At 37.6% G+C, this 24,434-nt stretch overlaps 3 protein-coding genes across 5 annotated transcripts; all 3 read left to right on the forward strand.

Moving 5' to 3' along the window:
- Positions 1–697: 697 nt before the first annotated feature.
- LOC143348539 (acyl-CoA-binding protein homolog) lies at positions 698–2,450 on the forward strand. Its single transcript, XM_076778843.1, has 3 exons — positions 698–856; positions 1,589–1,703; positions 2,152–2,450. The coding sequence occupies exons 1-3, from the start codon at positions 842–844 to the stop codon at positions 2,283–2,285; spliced, it is 264 nt and encodes an 87-aa protein (XP_076634958.1). The 5' UTR covers positions 698–841; the 3' UTR covers positions 2,286–2,450.
- Positions 2,451–3,610: 1,160 nt separating this feature from the next.
- LOC143348537 (uncharacterized) lies at positions 3,611–7,960 on the forward strand. The gene is made up of 12 exons (XM_076778840.1): positions 3,611–3,748; positions 3,848–3,968; positions 4,054–4,218; positions 4,283–4,557; positions 4,643–4,762; positions 4,833–4,970; positions 5,044–5,519; positions 5,583–5,865; positions 5,929–6,046; positions 6,129–6,444; positions 6,521–6,662; positions 6,739–7,960. The coding sequence occupies exons 1-12, from the start codon at positions 3,611–3,613 to the stop codon at positions 6,829–6,831; spliced, it is 2,385 nt and encodes a 794-aa protein (XP_076634955.1). The 3' UTR covers positions 6,832–7,960.
- A 4,760-nt stretch (positions 7,961–12,720) lies between these two features.
- Positions 12,721–24,416, forward strand: Impe1 (Ecdysone-inducible gene E1). 3 transcript variants are annotated; one of them, XM_076776347.1, is made up of 10 exons: positions 12,721–12,954; positions 17,022–17,184; positions 17,360–17,491; positions 17,576–17,854; positions 18,222–18,440; positions 18,580–18,996; positions 20,826–21,080; positions 21,902–22,813; positions 23,818–23,972; positions 24,313–24,369. In XM_076776347.1, exons 1-8 carry the CDS (start codon positions 12,901–12,903, stop codon positions 21,919–21,921), a joined length of 1,539 nt encoding a protein of 512 aa, XP_076632462.1. In that variant the 5' UTR covers positions 12,721–12,900; the 3' UTR covers positions 21,922–22,813; positions 23,818–23,972; positions 24,313–24,369. The 3 variants fall into 3 exon arrangements, with proteins under 3 accessions (XP_076632462.1, XP_076632461.1, XP_076632463.1); XM_076776346.1 differs by having other exon boundaries at positions 23,818–24,416; XM_076776348.1 differs by having other exon boundaries at positions 18,294–18,440; positions 23,818–24,416.
- Positions 24,417–24,434: the final 18 nt, after the last annotated feature.

Consider the following 24,434-nt stretch of genomic DNA (forward strand, 5'->3'; position numbering starts at 1 on the left):
AACCGATCACCTTATAGGAGAATGGCAGCATATGGACGTTGAATATACAATAAAAAAATGATATTAATCCTTAACAACATTGCATGAAACATTCTTCCGTTCGTTGTATGTTCCATTAAGTTACAGTGCGTAATTAACAAAACTACACTGGTGTTCGATTTCGTGATACACTGTACGGGGTTTCGTTAATTTAAGTAATTCCCTCCGTAAAACAGGAGTAGTTCAAATACCATGATATCGATTGTGCAATATCATTTTCCATAAAAATTCAACCAAAATGTAAATAGCAGGAATCTGTCGCGTCAGAGAGGGGAGGGGGGAGAGAGGGGACACGAGAGGGGACTTCAACCATAACCGCAGGCCGTTGTCCCACTTGAAAAAATCGTCATGTCATAAATATTTAACGAATGAGTGGATTAATTATGATCATCGTTTAATGTTTCGTAAACCATTAAATATCTTAATAAACGGCTGAACAAAAAACCTTGTTTTTTATCTGTCTATGAAAACACGTTAAAATCCGTGTATGAGTCATGCGCTCCCCTCTGCTAGGTCTCGTGCAATAACGGGATCACCTTCGCGTTGGAAGCTTCGTAAACATTTGTGAAGTATGCTACAGACTGTTCCATCGGAGAGTTGAACGTTGAACATTACAAAATTCATAAGTAAATGAATGACTTTGTGTTCTGTGTTTTTTGTACACGCAGTGTATGCTGAACGTTTGTGAAGGAGTGGGGATGGGGATGGAAGAACTTCCGAAGAAAGCTATTTAGTCGATGCATAGTAAGCTCCGTTGGTCAGTAGTGATTAAGCGAACGCTGCAAAACAACTGCTTTGAAAGATGTCCGTCGATGAGGTAAATTGTTATTCGTTTGTTTTTCGTGAATCGTATGTTTTTAATCAATCACGCTATCGTACAAAAACAATAAAAACGACGATCATTCATGATGAAATCGGTCTATATTATTTACTCAAGTTCGAAAAAGATATAATTGATTATAGCATCGTAACACAAACAAGTTCGATTATATTTAAACAAAATACCGAATTATAATCAATCAATTGTATAATCTCTATTATTTATAAGAGTTTCCCATTTTATAAACAGTCGGTTAATACCATCGGAGTATTCGTAATTTTTAGAATTCGAATACGTTTATATTTATTGTACTAATATTTTTCGTGTTCCTTCGTTATTATATAAATAAAATTAATACAAAATTTATTGAATTGTTATTGGAATAAATGTGCATACAGCATAAATGGATACAGTATTTGTAATGTTCGGGAATACAACCGCTGATAAGATTGTAATCTGAACGGTAATCTTTAAGCACCATGTTATCGATTAATATCGTGAAAATCGATCAGCAAAAAGACAAGAACGAATTTCTACAGAAAATAACTTGATGTATTCGATTGTAATAATAATATATGTACATATATTATGCACGTTTTGCGTAGTCATCCTAACTGAAAGGTCAAAATGTTAATTACGAGTGTGAATAAGGAATTACGAATAAAGTCTGAACTGTAATAATAAGATACTATATAGCTTTATAACATTACGACTGTTATGGTTTTGCAGAAATTCCAGGCAGCAGTGGACGGTGTGAAACTTCTCACTAAACGTCCCACGGACCAAGAATTTTTAGAACTTTACGGATTATATAAACAAGCGACGGAGGGCAACGTCAACACGCGTAAGTTACCCATTTCGTCCTGTGTTTGAAAAGAAATATATTTTCTTGATTAACTTTAGCCACTATTCTATTTATAAAAATGATAATAAAGCTTTTTTTCTTGCACCATTTGTTTACAACTAAAATGTATCTCGTTACACATATGCATACGTTCGCCTGCCGGTCGTCCCGATGTATTTATAAGAACATAAATCAAGCGGTGATTACATTTAAATGTTTAATATCTATTACAAATACCATATCGTGCAGGATGTTCACGGATTGAATGGTCAAACTTAAAATCAAAATTTCGGACTTTGAATAATAAATAATAATTCTCCGGACGTATGCTCGTAGATGCTTTATATTTAAAACTATCGACTATATTGAAATATTAGTTTCGAATATAATAAGCAAACACGCACTTATACTTGTGAAAAAGATTAAACGTTATTTTAAAAAATTACAGCTAGACCCGGTATGCTGGAATTGAAGGCGAAATTGAAATGGGACTCGTGGAAGTCGAAGGAGGACATGTCGCAAAACGATGCGAAAGAAGCATATGTTAAATTAGTTGAAACGTTGACGGCAAAATATAAATAAAACGCTTAATTGTTATGTTAATATTATAGTGGATACAGGGTTGTTAATGCATAGCAGGAGACAAGAATTAGTTGCAGAGGAAAGTTAAGAATACCTTTATGAATGAGAAATATGTTGATTGACTTTTTAATTACAAAATATAGTTACATATTTTCAAGTAAATAACTTGAATACCATTCGTTCATAACCTGAAACTATGTTAGGAGAAGAGATTCCTAATGCTTGTTACATTCTATTAACAATATTTTGGAATGAAAACAAGTCTTGTTCCTTAATTATCCATGTATGCAATATTACCAAATTTGGTGCATTATAGGGGATAATTGTATCAATGAACAAAAGATGTCACTATACAACCACCTTACTATTAGCACTTTTAGTACTTTTACTAAAAAATATAATAGATACTCTTGACTCTGAAGACTTGATTTATAAGAATGATATAATACCTGTAGGACAATAAACTATCCCCAGTACTATGATTATAATGTCTCAATTTAAGTTCAATATTATGTTTGGGAAACAACGACACAAATCTAGATCTGAAATTTAATTCTGAATTTGATTTATTTAAACTATGTCTGTATATTCACAGATAGTGAAATTAAACAAGGATTATTCACAGGGGCAAATGTATTTTTTCCCAGATTAGATTATTGTCTACCAATAACATGTATCATGAGGCTTCAGTTTTTATGGCAGAATGTATGGCAATTACTAAACCTATCATTAAAGGACTATAACAAATTCTATTTCATACATACAAATTCGTTAAGTGCAATTATTAGTATTAATAACACAGACTTGTCAATTAATATGATAAAGATGTGAAGCTAACCTATAACATTCTGTTTACATTGTGTCGTTGGATTTTGATGGAAATTTAACGATCAAGAAAATTTAACACGCATATCAGAGCAATTCCTTATCCCTCGGTAACAAAAGAAATATCAAAATCAGATTCTACGACTCAAAAAATCTCTAAACCCGTTTCATACATAACGAACAATGTACGACTAATAATACTATTTAACTTAATTCGTGCGTTTGAATATCCAAACCATTGTGTGTCGGTTTCCTCTCCAGTACTCCCTAGTTGAGAATATACACGTGATGAAGAGAAAAGTACCGGAATAAGAACTTCGTGGACGATTTTGGGGGTGTGAAACGAATGGGAAGATCGCGGTCAGAATTTGTCTGAATTGCCAATTTTACTGACGACCCTGGTTGAACGTAACATTTTTCAAAATTAATGTTAAGTAATTAAAGGAGTTTAGTACTGCGAACGAAGAATTAGATGCCGAAAAATTGAATGTTTCACGAAAATGAGTATTTCCGCCTTAGATAAAGATACGGCAAAACTTCTAACCACCTCGCAAATAGTAACTTCGGTATCTAATGCAGCGAAAGAATTAATAGAAAATTCGTTGGATGCCAATGCCAAAAACATCGAGATCAATTTGGTATTTCCTACTCTGTTTTCGTATTTTACAATCGTGTATTGCCTTTTACGTGTTCTAATTTCGATCGTTTTAACATGAAATTTATACTTCTATCATTAGACAGAAAACGGTGCTGCTTTGATAGAAGTAAAGGATGATGGCTGTGGTATTGCCAAACCAGATATACCTAACATGGCTTTACAATCTTATACATCCAAAATATGTAACTTTTCTGATTTAGGTAAATAGTTATTATACTCTGAAGGAATACTCGTGAAACAATACTCTGGATAATTTTCTAACTGTTATATTTATATTATCGATAGATACATTAGAAACATATGGATTCAGAGGTGAAGCATTGTATGCTTTAAGTGCTGTATCGGATCTCACAATTATAACAAAAACAGAAGAAGAAGAAGTAGCCCAATCATATACTATAGATCATTCTGGACATATTGTTAAGTCTGAACCTTGTCACAGAGCTACTGGTATGAAAAAAAATAATGAAACTGTTTTATTTGTTTATTTTTTGAAAATATTTTATTCATTTAGGGACAACTGTTCAAGTTAGGCAATTATTTAAACAAGTACCAGTTCGAAGACAGATAATTACTAATTCAAAGAAAGCTAACAGAGACATAAAAATATTAGAATCCTTAATCAAGAGTTATGGAATTTGTAAATTTTCAATACGGATGAGTTATAAAGTAGATAATAATATTATTTTTGTGAAACCCAGTACAACTACTCTCGAAGATGCTGTGACATACATTTTAGGTAAAAAAGTGACATCTAATATGTCTTGGATAAATGTTGAAAGTACTGAGGTAATTATATGAATGAATAAAAACATTATATGAACAGTTATACAATGCTATTAAAAATATTAATTTTCTAAATTATATTTTCTAGTTTAATATGAAATTAATGATACCTAAAAAAGAAACACAGAATATGTTGGAAGTGTTTCAGTCAGGAGCTCAATATATTTTTGTAAACAACAGGCCTATTAAAGACAAAGAATTAGAGAAGGTACATTTTCTTTTTCACTTTTATTTGAATTAAATAATGCAATTACGAGAAATTTAGAAATTATTTCTAGATAATAACTAAATCAATATTAGAAGCATTAAATTCGTCATCAAAGAAGCCAATATTTATTTTGTACATTTTAATAAATGCAGCAAATATTGATGTTAATCTAGAGCCAAATAAGAATTCCATCCTTTTTAAAGACCAGGTAATTCAACTTTCAGTGAAATTAATTGTAACTCAAATTTTGAATTTATGTATAACGTGTATTTTATGCACAGAAAGTGATTTTTGATACAGTGGATAAATATATAACAGATTTTTATGGAATACAAAGAGAAGAACAAGAAGAAAACATTTTCAACGAATCGCTTAACGATTATCAAAAATTTTCGCAAATGATGAGTAATAATGACGAAAAAACTGAGCGACCCGTATCTAAAAAAAGAAAATTGTGCACAGAAGAACGTGATAATAAACGGATCAATGAATACATGTGCATACCTCAAAAGTCTGATGATAATAAAGTTAAAAATCAATGTCATGCCGCTAATAGTAATTCCACAGATAACGAAGAAGCGCAAATTGCTAAAAATGAGAAAAATGATGAAAAAGAGAGTGGCGATAGTTGCATGGAAATTTCAGAAAATTTTAATGTTGCATTACCAACTTTGAATTTGAGCGAGACAGATTCGAATAATTCGCAAAACTTCACATTAATTTGTGATGATGATGATGATATTTCGAATGATCCGAAGTAAATATCTCAAGCATTATGCATCAAGCGTAACAATTTTTAATATATTCTTATCTTTTACAGCAACAAAAATACAAAGAAAGACACAGATGATAGTCCCCCATTTGAATTAACTCCACATTGTGATACATTCAGTCAATTACCTATCGTCGATTTAGGCGAAGATTTTAATTTTGAAGATATACTAACACGCAACACAGAGCCTAAGATGGAAGATATAAGCGATAAAGAAAACAAGACAGAAAGTGCGAACGCGCCTGTTTTGCAGTCAAAGAAAAATAAATCGGTTTCAACAAAGTGTGTTACATTAAAAGAATGGAGCAAGGGACATGTGCCTGGTATAAAGGTAAAACTGCGAAATGAATTCGATTATAAGAACATTATGAAGTAGGGAAATTAATTTTATTAGGGAGGTACGGATGTACAACCTTACATTGATAAAGAGTCCAATAAATCGTTGGAGAGTGAAACCCATGGAAATACTTGCGAGGGCTTCGTTAAATTTTCTAATCATATGAAATCAAAAAGTAAATTGTTTAAATATTTTAATTCGTTGTGCATAATACGTACAAGAAGTCGACGTGTGTAATTGGTACTTTTAATTTTTAGTCGTGGAAAAGAATCCCACCATGACAGCATCTCAAATTGCGTACGCGTTAATTAATCTTTGGAAAAAGTTATCATCCGAAGAGCGCGGTTATTACAGAGATCTTGCGCAGGAAGAAAAAGTAGAGCATAATAAAGAAAAAGAGGAAACGAAAGAGAATGAAATAAATGCTAAAAATTGTAACACTAATAAAAGGTTAAAAAAAATATTGGAAAAAATGAATGCAATGAATATTCCGAATAAACACAATTTGTTAATGAGAACCATTGTACCCTGGGACATGGATTTGAAAAAAGTAACCGAAGGTTTTCTAAACGAGTAAGTGACCGAAATTATTATATCTACATATATGAAACCATTTATCGTTATTTAATATTTTATATAAATATTACAGAAAGGCGTGCAATAATGCCAATTTTATTGTTGGGTTACTATCCCCTAATTTATGGATTGTTCACAAATCCGCGCATATTTGGATTTTAGACACGATTCGTCTAAAAAAGGAATTAAACGTGTCCGATGCAAATACAAATGAGGCAAGTTTAAAACGCGCAATGGTATTTTTACTTTATTCTAGCATTGTTTACATAAATTGTCTGCAATTAATTATAGGAGAGCACAGAGAGCATAGAACAACTTTTGAAACAATGGTTCTCAGAGAAAGACGATTTGTCAGTATTACATCCTATACATTTACTTACATAAAATGAGAGATTATGATATAGAATATCATAATTATATTTAAACACGATTATATCACTAAACTTGAAATAATACCATTTTCAAGACTAGACTTTACATTTCATTCGGCGAGAAGTATCGAATAAATCGAAATTGCGAGGCACTGTGTTCCGATTACATGCGGATCCAACAGAAGATACAAGTTATTATTTATGTCGTTTAGGGTCTTACTTGAAAGTTACGTTGTATAAAGAAATCAAATAAAATAATATAGAATAACATAGATTTAAATTATATTTATCAATGAATGAAGATCTATGATACACTCCTGGTCGGAGGTGCACGACTAGCCAATGAGCTTCTTTCGCAAATCACGTGATCTTTACAGTCTCCTTCTCGCTGGATAAAAAGTACAGTAAAGTCGATAGTCTGGATCGCGAAGTCGACAGTGTGCTCCCCGAAGGAAAGGTAGAAGGATGCAAATAATCGTGTGATGAAATTAGTAAGCGGGACTTAATTAATTCCAAGAGGATAACGAGCTACGGAACGGAGGCGTAGACCTATCGTCGTTAGAGTATAATTTGCAGATACTTTGATAGATAAGCATTCATAATCGGGACGCATCCAGAGTGTAAGAGATAAATTAGGAAAGATATCGAAACGTTCCGGACATCCTTACATACCCGTGCGTTCCGTAATTAATCACTAGTGAAATGATTCGTTGCGGATGATGTTCATCCTTTTATCCTGTTCTCTCAGAGTACGATTGTGAAAACGAATACGGAAACGTATGCGTTCACATTCTGTAACTATTCCCGTTTGAATCGACCTAGTCTGAAACTACGTTAAAGCGAGAAATTGCAAAGTAACGATTCGATGTATCGTGAAATGTAATCTTATTCGAGAATAAATAACCGCGTGACATGCAATAAGTTCCTTATGCATCACTCAACGTCCATGTTTTCCATCTTATTTCGTTCCAATTTACTTTCTGAACTGTTACATGTCTCGTTTTCGAATTCGTTACTCAACATTTGATAGTCCACGTACACGAAACACATATTATCAGTGTTGTATGCCATGGTACATAACCCTAGTTCAAACAACTATTTCGATGCTAACGGTGACTATAGTCACCCATGACTACCGTTCGTTGTATCCTACCGGTGACTATTTTTATTTTTTCCTTAAGATCATTTTTTAACACTATTTTCATCGCGGTCTTTTAACACCTTTCATAGGAATAGTTTCGAAATTTCAAAGTCGACAAGAGTTACATTGTAACGATGTATTGTTTTCTACATAGAGATCTATATAGAGATCAGTGTCGAGATCCCTCTGGATCTGAGAGAAATTTACTTTCTTTGGATTTGCACCACTTAATATAAATCGTATCCTTTTATTTAAACCATAATTAGTGTTACTTCTTTTGCAAATATAAAAGTGAATAGTTTCTTACGGTAGTGCTATAATAATTTCCTATTTAAAGTCGATGGAAAACTAAATTGCAAATGCATTCTAGGCCTTGTCCCATTCAATGCGCCTGCTCGACATCCGGGTGAAACTAAATTTTTCGTTGTATCGTTTCACAAGACTGAATATTGTAATAACGTACATATGAATGCCTACAATATGTACGGAACAGCGATAATGATCTGGTTTCGTTTCGAATTCGGTTTATACTTTCAAGCATGTCATAAATAATTGAATCGCAAACTAATTTAATTCTCATTTAGCACTTCATCGATTCTCCCTACTTTCTACATATTTGAACTTGCTAAATTTTCCTAACCACAGATTCAAACCTAATCTCGAAGATAATAAGCAATCGAGTGCTAAAGAAAACGTTAAATCGAAAGAAATAAATAGATCCAAAGAGAGTTATACGGAACCTTGGTGAATGATAGATCAGTTTTATCATTGCCATGATGTCGCGATTCTTTCAGCTCGTCTTCGACAAACCGTGAAAAATATCGTTCTGCTCGCGCGAGACTTCGAAAAGGAACGGTGGGAGAAACGAAGTTAAAGGAATGGAAGACCAACGATGCAACGCATCGCGAATCGAGACAAATCGTTACGAATCGAACTGTATCGAACCGTATCGAACCGTATCGAAGAATTTCGCTACGGTGACGCGTGCCGATACGTGCTTTGTGGGGTTAAGGCGCTACCGTCGATGAAGACGCTGTTTGGTTTTTATCCCGGTCCTTTTATGGTTATACAGTATTTCCGCGCGGGTCCTTTACCTCGCGCTCGAGGCGTCCCTTGGCGTTTCTCGCGTCTGTGGCTCTTCTTTTGTTCGAAGCTTGGTTGATCCTCAATTTACATTCCGACGCAGTTCATCGCGCCACTTCCTGTTACTCGAGCGCCTATTCCCTTCTCGCTTCCCGCTTCCCGTTTTTCACTGTTCATTCGCAGCGACCTCCTTGTCAATCTACTAAAAACAACCGCCAGATGGCTGACAATTAACGATCGATTGTCGTTATCTGCATGTCGATCGACGATCAGCTTGTTACAGGGACCGAACCGCAGAAGCTTTTGTAAATAGAAGGTACATATCTAGTAAACTTTCAACGTTTCTTACATTAACACTTTAACTCTGCTTTAACGTACTGCGTATTAGATAATTTGAATACAATGTTGTACAATCCTGTAGATATACAAAAATGGTGTACGATAAATTGTGTTTGCACGTTTGCAAAACACTCGTGTGACAGGGCTTTGACATTCATGGAGGGGCGGGGGGAGATAGGCTATTCCCTCCGAAATCCTCATCTTCATAGATTCTTTGGGCCTTCTTGTCATCGACAAGACATTCGACCGGGTCGAGTCATGTGTTCCTTTCTGCTTAGCGCGAAACTAGTAATCGTACAATTTTTATTCGAAACGTCTTTCGATCAGTGGATGGAACGAAACATTAAAACGGTCCCGAAGCGCAAGGGGCTAAATTTCTTTTGGTCTCCTTGCCACGAGAGTTTCTCAGCTAATAATTTACTTACGCGTCGCAACACGCGGACGGGGCTTCGCTCCATCTATGGGCGTAAGCAGTAGGACCGGAAACGACGCGGTCGTCGTCTCTCGAGCGCGGGGTCAAACGGGCGGGACGGGTTGGGAAATCACCCCGCCGTCGAAACGGTCCACCGAGGTACCGTTTGTTCGCACACGACGTTTCGAGATGTCCGCGTGGCAATGCCGCACGCAACGATGCACCGACCGCAGAAGCATGGGTGGTTGTCGCGGTGGCGCAGGGGAGGAAGGGAGGGGGAGGGGGATTGGGCGGCAAAAGGGGAGGAGAAGAAGGTGTTGAGGTCGCGTCAACGAGCGCCACGCTGGAATACCAATGAATTTCGAAGCAGGTAGCGCGTGAGCCGAATTTTATGCCCGGCGGCGGTGCTTTTCGTGCCTCTTCCTTCTTCCTTCTGCTTCCCCTTCGCGCGTCCCTACGTTGCTCAAGGTCACGATAGGTCGACCTACGAGACTAGATAGCAATAACAATAATAACGACTCCGGTACGCTGCAAAGGAAAAACGGTATATGCATCGAGCAGTAGAACTAAATGAGGATCTGCCGCCATTAACCTATTATCGGCGCTTTATTTATGAGACGTTCGACGGGGAATCTTGTATCGATGTGAACATTTATATCGAACGACTGTTTTAGTAATGCCCTACGGAATGAATTGTTACTGGTGATGGGACATGGTCTTCCCAGTACAATCCGCAAACAAAACGAGAGAACCATGAAAGGTGTTATGACAATATGCCAGACATTCGAAAGGCCGTGACTAGTATCCTCAAAGACACTGCACAAAAGGACATAGCGCAGTCATTTGAGGCAATTGTTGACCGTGTAAATCGTTGTATCGCCACAGAAGGCATGTAGCATAAATGATACAAAACATTTTCGCCCCCAAAATTTGTGCATACTAATTTTATGCGATCTAAAATTGAAGATGACATTAGGAGGACCTAGGTAAGAGTTAATTTTTGAAGAATTGACATGTTTAAGATCACTTATGTATGTTACGTTATTAACGTTTATGATCATTTATGTATTTCAATAGGGGAATAGAAATCTGTTAAAGTTCATGCTGTGTCGTCTAAGAAGCCCATAAACATGGTTCAGAAGTGACACAACTCCGTCGGTTGACCATCGGCTATCCGACTATTAATGTAATAGCAAGTTTCTTCAGGTGGAAAATGGATTATAGAAAAAATGTACTCGCGTCACTGGATGTTTATAAGTTTTAAACTAGGTCATCCGGCTATAGAAGCCGCCGAAAACATTTGCAAAGCTAATGGCGCGGGGTTAATAACCGTAAGTTGGTTTTGCAAGTCCTAGACCGGAAACAATAGTCTGGAAAACAATGAAGGCTTATTAAGTTGGATCAAGGTCTTTCGAAAAATTATTTTGAAATGGAATCGGTTAACTAATTGTCTACGAAGGTTAACGACTATCGATAGACATTTGCTCGAGCTTGAGAATACGAAGAAACGTTGAAAAGTAACTACGTATTATCGCAAAACAGTATGGACATCAGAGAAATCTGTTAACATTTTTTTTTACTACCATTGGTCTGGATGAAGCATTATTCGTTATTCTAGTAATGCAATATAATTCGCTATCTCGACTATCAGCGGATAATTACGTATCCTTACATGCTCAACCAGCTTTCTACCATCAATAACGCCTATGACCCGCGAGCGACCTACGATAATCGCTTGTCTTATTTCCTGCACATCAGCAATATTGCCGTCAAAGCAAGTAGATTGCTTGGTACTATCAGCCGAGATTGTCACGATTTCAATAACCCACTTACTCGAAAAACACTATAATAATTTATTATTTGTTGACCCAATTCCTTCCCAAGTATGGGTGATAGGATTTTTCTCTATGGAACTAAACTAAACAAATTAATTCTTAAGTTGAAACGTTAAAAGAAATTTTGGTTAGGATCCATGAATATCAATGAGGTTATAAAAATAAGTACTAAGGCAAATTTCAAGTTACGTAATGTACTATTATTTGAGACTGAAATCTTGGTCCGGTAGAAAATATTATTGGTAGTCAACGCGTTATGATATTGATATCTACTCGGTATTAAACGGTATGGGTATGAAACTTTTGACACCAACAACCACAAGTTTTGATAGCTGTCGACACTTTTCGCCGAGTACTTTAATATCGAATTGCTTAAGTATCATCGATACCCAACGTATCGGTCCGATCGCTAGTCACCGCATCGTGTTACGCATATTAACCGAATCGAGGAAGGTGCAGCATAAGTTCCTTCATTTTGCGGTTCGAACGCTCGCTCGGCCGATGAATTAACCACCATTTCGAGTCGATCCGATACCGGTCAAATATACATTGAAAATTAAAAATACAAAGTCGACTTTTTATTTTTAAGATCGTTAATCATTACGATAAACGTTCCGAAATAATATATTTTCCATAGGGCTTTTTCAGTGTACTAGGTTGAACGATGATTTTGTTTGGTTTGAAACAACAACAATGGTAATAATGACGATAAGAAGAAGAAAAACAGCAACGACAATGACAGGAAGAACTGTAAGAATTCTAACGAAGGTACAAAAACAGATACGAAGACAAATTTTAGGTTGATTGTCCGTAATCGAAATTTTCGTCTCGTAGAAACTTTGACGGTGTTGGACTGGCAGTGAACGCGTCGAGTTCGCCGTTCGTCTAGATGAAAATGTGCCCAACTCTGTGAAACGTAACTCGGAAGACGTTGCACGGTTGCGGAAGGGAGAATAATTTGACGGAAGAAATCCAGAGCGAGACCAGGACCCTGAGACCGCGGTAAGGAGGGGGAAGACCGAGGGAACGCGGTTGTGTCCGCTTTTCCATCGTTCGTGAACGGGGGGTCCGTTCAGTTTGCTTTCAGTCATCCCGTAGCACGCGCCGATATCTCGCGCAAGACGATCGCACTCGTTCGCGCGCATCTTTCGAATCGAAGTCGAGTCGAAATTTTAATTTGTAAAAAAAAAAAACGCACCGATCTCGTTCGTTCGCCGATCGTCGACTACAGAAGGGCGAAGGATAACGGAGCGATCTTTTCGCGCAGGAACCATGCGCGGGAATCGTGGAACGATTCTACTTCTGTGCGTCGCGTGCAATTGTTTGGTGAGTGCGAACAATCGTTCCCTTCCTCAAACAGTGATTGCATTCTCTAGAATATTGACAATTTTCTACGAAACAAATTAATAACGTCTCGAGTATTTTTTTTTTATTTTAATTCTTGCGTCATACGAGGCGATCTTAATATATTCGAGTGAAATTTCTTTCTTTGGGCGAGAGACGACTTACAGTTATTTATTTGTGTCGTTTAGTCAGCCGTATGAAAATGATTAATATAATTCTATGGTCGAGAAAACGGATCAAAATTATATATGTATTTAGGTAAGAAATTCTGAGAAATTATGTACATATTTATGTGTATAATTTAGATGCATGTAGTTAATTATACTAAAATTATAAAATAATTCTGTAGTCCTGAAGATACATCAAAATTATATATAATACATGTATATAATATCTAATATAAGTATATACTTTTGGTCCCGACTCGGTTTCGATTTGTGCTGACATCAGCTTGCTTCAAAATAACCCATTTTTCAACATTTCTAACTAGTCGCTTCATAAATATTTATTTTCATCGTCAACGATCGAAAGTCATTCTCAACTGGTTTATGCTCGTCACAGACGTATGCATACACTTACGAGCGTATAATAAACACAAAGTGTTTTATAAATTATCGAGATAGCGATTAATTTTTTTCAATTATTTCTATTTTAAAAACTGTTGTTAAAAACATGTACTATCATTCTGCAAAATTACGTTTAAAATCGAAGCTGGACAATTCGTGTCCTTTTCTTGTTAGGGGTGCGAAAATGGCGGGTTCAACCTTTAAAATTGAATTAGTCGAATCTCGATTCTCGGATGCGGGAGATCTGCGATCGATGGTTTTATTTACGCGAAACTCGAACGATCGCGCGCAGATCTAACGCAACAACGGGAAGATCCAACGGGAATTCATGTCTACGGAAACGGGATAATGGGGGGTTTGGCGTGTGCAGAGAGGGTGGGGGCTCGTTAACGATTCTAGTGCCGATAACCCAGCGGATAATGACGAGGGAGTCACGGAGATTCCCGTGAAGCGAGCAAACGTCGCGTAAAACATGGCGCCCGGTGCAAATTCGAAATAGTTGCTCGACAAGGGAACGTCGCAATCTGTCACACGCCAATTTTCCAATTTCATAACGTTCGTCGTTTCGATCTGAGAATTGTACTTCCTTCGTTGCTGCTACCTTTGGAAACTACCCTTTACATTCCAGCCATGTTGTCTGCACTTGTCAGATTATATTAATGGTCAAGAGGATTGCATAACACCACGAAAGTAATTGCAATTGTACTTTACCAGTTTGCAAATGTAACATGAGCTTTTCTAAAATGCACCTTGATACTGTAACTTTGTAATACTGTCGATCACTTATTTAAATCTAGAGGTACATTAATATGATTAGGCTTACTAATAGGGGCCACTAGACAAGTCATAAACACTAGGAATCGCAGGAAATACATAATAAAGGAATTCATGCAAGAAAATGGGCGAATATGCAATAAGGAATAGAAAAGCATTCAACATGTAACAGGTGCATGCGCAGGAATAGATGGGACAGAATACTAGCATTAACATAATCGACTAGGAAATATACACTGGCAGCTAGCAAAAGTATGCAAATTAGTCACAGAGTACATTCCTTATTACAGATACGCATCAGAGAGAGTGGTAAAAAATAAAATCTACACCCTGTACCGGGATTAAGCGATAGTAACAGACGGGGCAATGAGCCACAATAGGCCAGACGTTCTATTAAATAATAAAATAAAGAAGGGAATATATATCAAACTGCTTTCTTTTTGTTTGGAAACAATTTCATGTAAATTTTACCAAATGCAGTTTATAGAGAATTTTAGATAACTGTTTGTCCCACATTTTTGAAAAGTACTCCATTGAATATGGAGAGGAAGATATGGTCTCGACATGACGGTGCTCAGCATACTCTGCTAGATATACGGGCAGAATATTGCAAACAAGATTTGAATATAAATGAACTGGACGTGGTGGTCCTGTTTTCTGGTTACCCCTTTCATCAGATTTTACGCCGTTATATTTTTTTTATGGAGTATTAAAACAACGATAAAACCTTCTTGAGAGTAAACAACGGAATGCCCTCTATAACATGTATCAAGATCAAGGTCAAGGTTGTTTGAACTGACTTCTGATACATTACACAGTAACCAGTGCTAATAACTTTCTTGCTAACAATTAGCGACGTATAGAATCTTACGAAGGTCGAATGAATGGATGCTCTCTATAATATATGTTAAGGTTAAGGTCAAGGTGAAAATGAATGGAGCTGACTTCCTCTGTATTATGTAATAATTGGTGTTTTTGTGCGTTAGGAACGACGCCAGCGCCTCAGGCGTCCCAGGATCGTAACTGATAATGTTTGAATGCTTCCCATTGCAGCTGAACCCCCCATGGAATCGCGTACTTACTCGACTTCGCGGCTGCCATCGTCGTGGTTCGTTGGCTGTAATTAAACAGCCGCGAGAGAACGTAAAAGGCGTGCAACAATCGGAAGAACGTTATCGTTGTTCGTGGTCGCTCGCGAAGAACGAATCAACGACTCTTCTTCGAACAAAAGTGCGAGCCGCGCGCTCACGGGTAACCGGTTAACGGTGCGCAATGCGCGCTCATATCATCGACTCCTCTTGCTTATAGAAATAGCCATTCGAGTCCCTTGATACGATTCGAAACGTTCAACGCCAACAGTTCAATTGGACCAATCGAACGCCTTAAATCTAGAACATTTAAACACACATTCAATAATGGAATAGTAACGGACATTTTGAAATTTTTTTTATATGGAAATAATTTACAGTTTAGTGTAACAATATTTCGAGGACAACTACACCCCGAATAAACTTCCTACTTCACAACATTTCCGAGAAAGAAGTTTCCCACGAAACAGTTTGAAGACTACTACGAAGTAACGGGTGCAACGGTCCTGTTGCTAGAAGAAAACTGTGAAATTAATAGAAGAGAATAGAATTAGCTAAAGAATTTTTTATTTCCAATTTCAACTTCAAATTTTTATTAAAACGTATCGTAACTCGTAAGTAATCGTAAAACCCTCGACACGTTCAACGCGAATGAAAAACAATATTGTTTACGATTCGTCCAGGATCCATTAGTAGAACCCATTTATTTAGCTTATCTAGCAGATCGTATCATGGTCGTTACGCTACAAATCGTTTCAACAGTCTGCAATTACTCGATAGTTTATTAGTACATAATTAGTTCGAACAGATGGGGCAGACAATTAATGGTGTCGTAATTATGTCAGGATCTGGCACATAAACCTTATTGATAAGTCCGACTAGTAGATCCGAGACAAAACACAGTCGTCTATTTATTTTTATTTTTACTCGTTTACTTCATTTACTATAGTAAGAAAGAAAATACAAGTTCGTGTAATTGAGTACGTAATGTTATACAGACGTAATGCTTTAATTGGTCTACTGCTTTGACAATTTTATATAATGTTTGTTAATACATTTTTTATTACCGAAAGACTACAAATTAAGTTGTCTGTATGTTTCGTATCATAAGCACTCGAAGTTGGATATATTTTCTAAGAATAAAATTCGAATCTGAAGTCACGAATTTGTTCGATTTTGGATCCATCGCTACGTCAGAGATTTGATCAGTTTCGAGCCCGTTGCTACCCAACGGACTATTCGTCGTGGTTGCCTACAGCTGCTCACAGCTTCCCAACGAACTATTCGTCGTGGCCATTATCGCTACTTTTCTCCGACAACAGTTGTTCCGCTATTATCTGGAGCTTCTGTCTCCACTTACCTTCCCTTCCGCGTTTCTCTGTTTCCATTGCCACGGATTTCTCATGTGAAATTGTACGCGCATTGTTCGACAGCCCGTGAGAATCTCTATGAACGGTGAGCTTGGTTTGATCGAATCTGTGTGAGATCTCTATGTGTCTAACAAAGGTTAACATAAAATTAAACATCTTTCGTTATGTCCCCCTTAATACGACACAATACTTATCTGAAACAACTTTAATAGATAGTATGGGAAAGTTGAAGGTATTTCTACGTGTTTCAGGGTGCGATCCTATCTTCGCCAACGACGAGAAGCACGAGGCTTGGAGATGTGTGTAACAGGGACGAAGATTGCGAATCGAGCATCGTCGGCGGACAATGTCACCTTGGATATTGTCGCTGTTTGCCGTACTTCGCCGCCTACAACGCGACGCACTGTATCGAGGGTGAGCATTTGTTTCGATCGTTTCACGAGAATTGACCACGATGCATGGTGTTTTAAAACCGCCGACCGACTGTAAAGAAGTATAAGTCAGTCACTTAGAACACTGTGCGACGAGAATCGAAAGTAATCGAAAAAACACGAAGGTAACGTGTATTCGTTTGTTTCACGATATAAAGCTACGCTTCTTGGCCAAGAGTGTTTCGTCGACGAGCAATGTTCCCTGAAAGTGGCCAACAGTGTATGTTACGAAGGTTTCTGCGGCTGCAAGGATGGGTTCCTTCAGTTTCGTCGGCACACATGCTTGGGTCGTAAGTGCAGTAATTTTTAGGTTATCGAAACATTCTTTCTTCTGATATTAGCGATACTAGTCAAAATAAATTTGTTAATTTTAGCGGCAAAATTGGGCGAGGTTTGTTACGAGCACGCTCACTGTAGACTATGGCAGAAAAATTCTCACTGCGACTTTTTGATTCCCGACTTGTTCGGCCGGTGTCAATGCACGGCACCAATGCGTCGCGAGAACGATATCTGCCGTCTGGACGATCTCGTCAGACCTCCGCCTCTCGTTGATCAAAATTTAGACTTTCCGAGCTCGACGGAAACGGCACTGGAAATAGACGAGATCGATAATGATCATACTTTAATACCCGAGAATCAGCAAGAGGAAACAGGTAAATATTTAGGTCGTCGAGTCTTGTAATATTTATTAGTAAAACCTCGAGTTAAAGATATTCGCTGCGTCCAATAGAATGTCTGCAAATCTAACATTGTTACTGATGGAACAGTTTCCCAATTTAACGGTGGTAACGAATGTGTTAATTAAATGAAGTGCAAATCGTTAGATTCACCCGTTACCTAACCCATAATTCTCGAAGCATTCGACCGTATCGGCGGTGTAGTTTGCACCTCGACTCCTCCTTTCGTTCTCACCTAACTACGAACATTATTACCACGCCTGTGAAGTTCACAATGTGAACCGTGAGAAGGTTCATAGGGCGCGAAAACGATCGTAGATTCGATCCAATTGGATCTTTGTAGGCGTTCAAATTTCTTGGTTAAAAAACAACACGATGCCCACGACGACACGCGCACCACCTATCCTGATTCCAGTGAACCTGGTCACCGGGCCGATCATCGAGGACGCGACAGCCAAGCCGCCATTGCCGATCGACGAAGCGGACGATGACGACTCCATCGTCGTTGATGCAATCACGGAGTTCCCGATGATGTTAAGCACGATCTCTGTTTCGACGTTAGGTAAGTAAATAATTTAAATTAATATAAAGTTCAATTAGATTCTTTGTCAAGTCTCGTCATTGGTGAAATTAAATTGATCAAATATATATTTGTATTCAAGACTATATGAATGTACGAATCTTGTCTGGCTTGTTCGTAGGACCTTTAAAAACGGATCGACACGAGTCGAGCACAGCAGCGGCTGTCAGTTTGGGAATTGAATGCGTTTCCGATCTCGAGTGTCGATTGGCGGATCCGTATTCCAGGTGCATAGATGGCGTTTGCGACTGCGGATTTCGCGGGAACTCGAGCTGCGGCGCGAAGAGAAGAGGGTGCGCTGCTGGCACCTTCCAATGCAGAAGTTCCGGCGTTTGCATCAGCTGGTTCTTCGTCTGCGACGGGAGATCAGATTGCGCTGACGGATCGGACGAACGATGCACCGAGCGCGATCTGGAATGCCCCGAGGAGGCGTTTCGCTGCGAAAAGAGCAAAATCTGCGTTTCGAGAGCGGCGCTGTGCGACGGCAGTCGCGACTGCCCGTACGGCGAGGACGAAGTCGGCTGCAACAACAGACGAAGTAAGTTCTCGCATGGGTGGTTGTAGGGCAGGGCTGACGAACTTCTGACACGTCACGGGCAACGCTAATTTTGCCCACTATCGACGTGTTTAGTCACCACTCGCTGCATGTAGGTACTTTCCTTTCCATCGTAATAGTCAAACGATCGTGGAGAGGTTCGCTTTTCTATGACTGGGGCCAAACAAGTAGTAAGGGCCGCCATTTTGTTATCCTTGTTGTAAGGATATACAAAATGTTTCATAGCATTTTGTATCTACTTCAATAGTGGACAAGAGCCCAGGACCGTGCCGTATACATATAGTAAAAGTTGGTTATATGCCCGAACTGATCTATGGTATAAATACCCGGTGTTCGTCTGCATTACTGAGGGGAGATTTTCCTTAAGACGCGAAAGAAATCTGATCACATCGCTTTTAATACCGATACTAGAGATATTTTTTACTAGAAACGATTAAGTATTTAGAGATAACTTTTACAAGTGGACGACTTACCTCAAAGACATGTCTTATCGCTTTTGATCCCAAACGATAATATACTTGAACAATAATAATAGTCTTAGCGTAAGATGAAAAATATTGATCTTCGAAGTATTCATAACGATAACGTATATGTATAACCATTCGAAACAATAACACGAAATTATTTTATCTTTATAATTTGTTATTTCAACAAATCTCGTAAATTACATTGTATTACTTTTCTGTTGACATGTTTCGCTGACTGAATATGCAATGAAAATAGTAGTAAAAGTCCTTGCTTCATAGTTTTCTATTTAACTGTTTAATTTACTCCTCTCTAATTTGTTCTTGCAATCATCAAATTCTGTCTAATTGTTTCTGCATACACTTCATTGCATTACTAAAGTTTAGACTTCTGGTTTCTGTGTGTCTATCTATTTCAGACCTGTTCAATAAAAATGACCTAGAAAGTCACTTTCTATAACCAAAGACTCGCGAAGACGTTGCACGAACTATTAGGTTGTGTATTAAGTCCGTTCAGGTTTCTTCTTGAGAACATTAAATATCGACAATTTCATATAGAATTTACTTGATCGATAATGTGTGTGCCATTTTGTGTTGTGATTTTATTTAAAATATCAAATAAATCGTAAAATCTTATATATAGAAAATCTAACAAAGAATCGTAAGCGCGACAAATCTAACAAAAAGAGGCAACACCTGACATTCTTTGTCATTTCTTTTTTATAAAATGATAAACAGAATGTATGTTCAGAGTCTGTATCAATATTTTGCATACACATTGAATGGAGAAAAACATTCAGAATCCTCGGAAACGAATTTCAAAGTGTTGCCACCATAACAAAAACTGATCATGCATTAAACATAGCGTTACTTCCAAAAATGTTGACTTTATCTGTCTAAAAAATAGTACCGATTCATCATTGGGATTCAACAGATTTTTCGTATCAACAAATTTAAGAGCAACAGTTTTTTGTTGCAACGCAATTGTTCATTTTGTGTCCATATTAGCTCTACAGTGATTCACAGTGATAAGGACGGGGTCTTCGACCAAATAATATTTTTTTTGCCTTTGTAATTTCATCCACCGCATAAATATCGCTTAAGCTTTCTTGTTTTACGATGTTTTGCAATTTTCTTTTCAACGAATCCTCCGTGAAAGTGATATGTTTCGATCCAACATTGTATATCGGTTTTTTTTCAACTAATATTATTCTTACGATCGCAGCAATATTTGCAATTTTGTACATTTTCTAAACAAATTCTTCGAAACGTGCTGAATTCATTTTGTATTTGTTCTACTACGGCGAATAAAGCGGAGACACAAAATAATCGCGTATCGTTTTCCAGGGTGTCCGGAGGGTGCGTTTAGGTGCAACAACGGTCAGTGTCTGCCAGCGTACGAATTTTGCAATGCCGTGGTGTCCTGTCGGGACGGTAGCGATGAACCAAGAGGCGCTTGTCGGACCCGAAATCGCGGAAGGATTTCCGCCAGACAGTGCCCCTTTAGATGCAACAATGGAAGGTGTCGTTCGGACGCCATTGCTTGTAGTGGCCGCGATGGCTGTGGAGACGGCTCCGACGAGAAGAACTGCTCAGTTTGCAGTCAGTAGAATACTTATTTGTTAATACTTCCACGATCATTGTCGGATATTCTTCCAAATGGCACCCGCGGCCGATCGATCTGAAATTTAGTGCAGAGGAGGGGAAAGGGGAACGGATGCCAAACGTAAAATTTTAGCTTCGGGAAACGAACAATTTTCAAGATATTAATAAATAAATGCTGTCGACCAAAAGTAGTCCGATCTATATCGTGTTTGGACTCGTTTTAATCGGAAGAATCCGAGGAACGCTTTGGTATCATTTTTGAGGAAGGTGGCACGAAAACTATGGAAACTGAAATTTTGTATACAGAGTGTTCTGCCATCCCTGGGAAAAATTTTAATGGGAGATTCTAGAGTCCAAAATAAGACGAAAATCAAGAATACCAATTTGTTGATGGAGGCTTCGTTAAAAAGTTATTAACAATTAAATTTAAAAATTTCAAATCGTTCTGGAAAAATTATTTTCGGTTGTGGGGGTCGATTACAATAATTTTTGGTGAATACACATACCCCCGAATTCCTGCGCATTTTCGAGAAAAAAATTCAGTACGGGCGGAACTTTAAACGTTAATAATTTTTTAACAAAACCTCAAACTTAAAATTTTTCCCAGGGGTGGCTGAGCCCCCTGTATAATTATATTTTACGCGTAGCATGCTATCTACCATTCAGCAAGGTTATATTAGAATCGGACACGAGTCGACTTATTATTTTCAAACGTTTCCGTTCGTTATATTTTCTGTTATTGTACATTGTTCCTGTACCGAGATACGATATCGATTTTTTTATTCTAAGCGACGAGATTGTACGTTATCTGTTTTCAGGATGCGCTGCGTTTCCTTAACCTACTCAAAACATGATTATCGGAGCAAACGAATCGCCGCCGACGCGTTCATCGCGACCGTCCACGGAATCTGCGGAAACGGGACGAGAGGATAGGGAACGTCGATGCCCGCGCCATTTGTGAACGGTGCACCAACCAAAGACGCTACGAGGACAAGGGTCAACGTCGAAGACCAGTTTCCTCGGAAGCAAGCAACGATCATGCTCGCTGCCGCGGTGTTTTCTTCTTCGTTGCAACCTTTCGACGCACTTTTACAATAAAAATTTTTAAATCGACAAAACGATCTTTAAATCTTTTCCCCCGTTCTTCCGCTAAACGATGATTCCCTTAATCTGTTTCAGAATTAAACGATTTTTAACTCTCGAATACTACAACGAGGCACTGCGATTCTTACTAATTTTTCTCACGGATTATTTCACGATTCCAAGGGAGCGTGATTGGCTCCAAATTATCAGCAGACTTCGAGTAATTTTCAATTTTATCTTCAATGTTGATTTGAACGAAGAGAACGAAAAATAGAAAACCCTTGTCGCTAAATGTGTTTGGAGAACTAACCAGGGCTGAACGAGCTCTTCAGAGGTAGACCGGAAGTTGTAAACGAGTAAGACAGTTTAGAAAGCCGGAAATTAAAAGATCTAACAAGACGAAGGAAACGACTAGGGAAAGGAAATGAAAGAGCACGGTGGCAGTGCCGTAAACTGTCACAATACCAACATTCCAACACTTGAGCACGGCGGATGGAGCCTCATTGTATAAGGTGCATTCACTGCTCGAGGAGTCGGACACTTAGTGCTAATTGACGACACCATGCAATCAGTACCAGGTCAACGTTCAAAGAGTTAGGCCAAGCGAGTATGAGTTTGAGTGATCAACGGATCCGGTTAAGATCCAGGTACATAATTTTGTAAATATAATATTCATTATCAATATTTAGTTTATTATGACCAATTGATACAAACATGAGATATCAATTTGTGAAACAATTATGTATAAAACTAATTATTTTGTATATATTTTTTAAACAAACTGATACATATATTGAAACGTGGAGTGTTCATACTACTTACGAAGGCTGACTACTATGTTCGACCCAATACGATCGTATCTCCTTTCAGGTCCGATCTTCTATAATTCCAAAGACTTAAACTTTTATTTGTTCGTTGTAACATATCTCATCCTATAATTAAAATTTTTATTTTCATTTAACGAGCGATAAATAAACAGTCGTTTATTATTTATTTAACTATATTATAATTATTCCAATAACAGATAAATAGTTATTCAGGCACGCTGCAATTCACTAAATGTGAAACATAACTTGATACTGTAATGTAGATAGTAATCTTTGTCGATTATTTTTTGCCATCGACAGTGTGAAGAAGATAGTATACTATCTCTACAACTATCTTACAAGAGATTTTTACGAACAGTTGAAATTTGTTCTATAAAAGACTTTAAATTGACGTAGCCAACAAGAACGTGAATTGGATGAGTGCCAGGAGCATCTTCTTCGCAAGTGGGTCAGTTGGTCTAGGGTTCGAATCCTCGAGTGACATTAGATTCTTCTTCACCCACCATATTGACCAATTGCATTTAATGCAATGTTATTTCACGAGTCTCTGTTCAAAAATATACAAACGACAATTTAATATACCAAGTCATCGGACACTTGCTTTCCTAATTTAGACAATATAAATTAAAATATACGTACAATTTTCTGAATCAATCTTAATTTTATTCCCGATCGTGTTAAAATATGCAGTAAATTTTTTTTTAACAGACGGTTACTTTCAATGTATTAATAAAAGAATATCATGTTTTATCAAATTAAATCTAACTCAGATTAATTTGACTGGGAAGTACCCTTTTTGTCACCGGTGTACATTTCTTTTTTAGACGGGCTCACGGTTCCAGAATGGCGCGCCAAAGACAAAAACGTTCTTCGATGTTAATATGGACGCTGAACTTTTATTCGACCACGTATCCGATCGAAATGGTAGACGATATATCCGCGACTGCGTGCAGCGTCGAAAGGTCTCCAGAGTCACAAGGTGATACTCGTCGATAGCGAACGCTTTGCATCGCCTAACCGTGTTATACGCATCGTCGAGTTACATTCACGATAACATAATCGTATCTTGTCAATTACCGCCGTTCAAATCAACTATTTATAAGATTTCTCTCGTGCATCACTCTTTACAGTTTTCCAAACATTTAATTAGACAGAAGACTACATAAAATTCCATGTTCTTATCTGAATATATCGATTGGATATGAATAAATTCCATCCGATTAGTTAGAATCTGATATCTCTATTCGTCGTTCGACTCTAGTCAACAATCGTTTCACCGACAATTTTTACTCGTCGATTTGTTTTGTTTCTCGCCATAGGATCACGAAGAGTTAAAAAAAAAGAATATATTCGACGCCAAGTGAACAGCGCTGTGACTGTTCCGGCAGGGGCGAAAGCAGAGAAAAGCGTTTCGATCTGTCGAGTAGAGCGATCTAACCAC

This window comes from Colletes latitarsis, chromosome 11, assembly GCF_051014445.1.
Source record: "Colletes latitarsis isolate SP2378_abdomen chromosome 11, iyColLati1, whole genome shotgun sequence".
Lineage (NCBI taxonomy): Eukaryota > Metazoa > Arthropoda > Insecta > Hymenoptera > Colletidae > Colletes > Colletes latitarsis.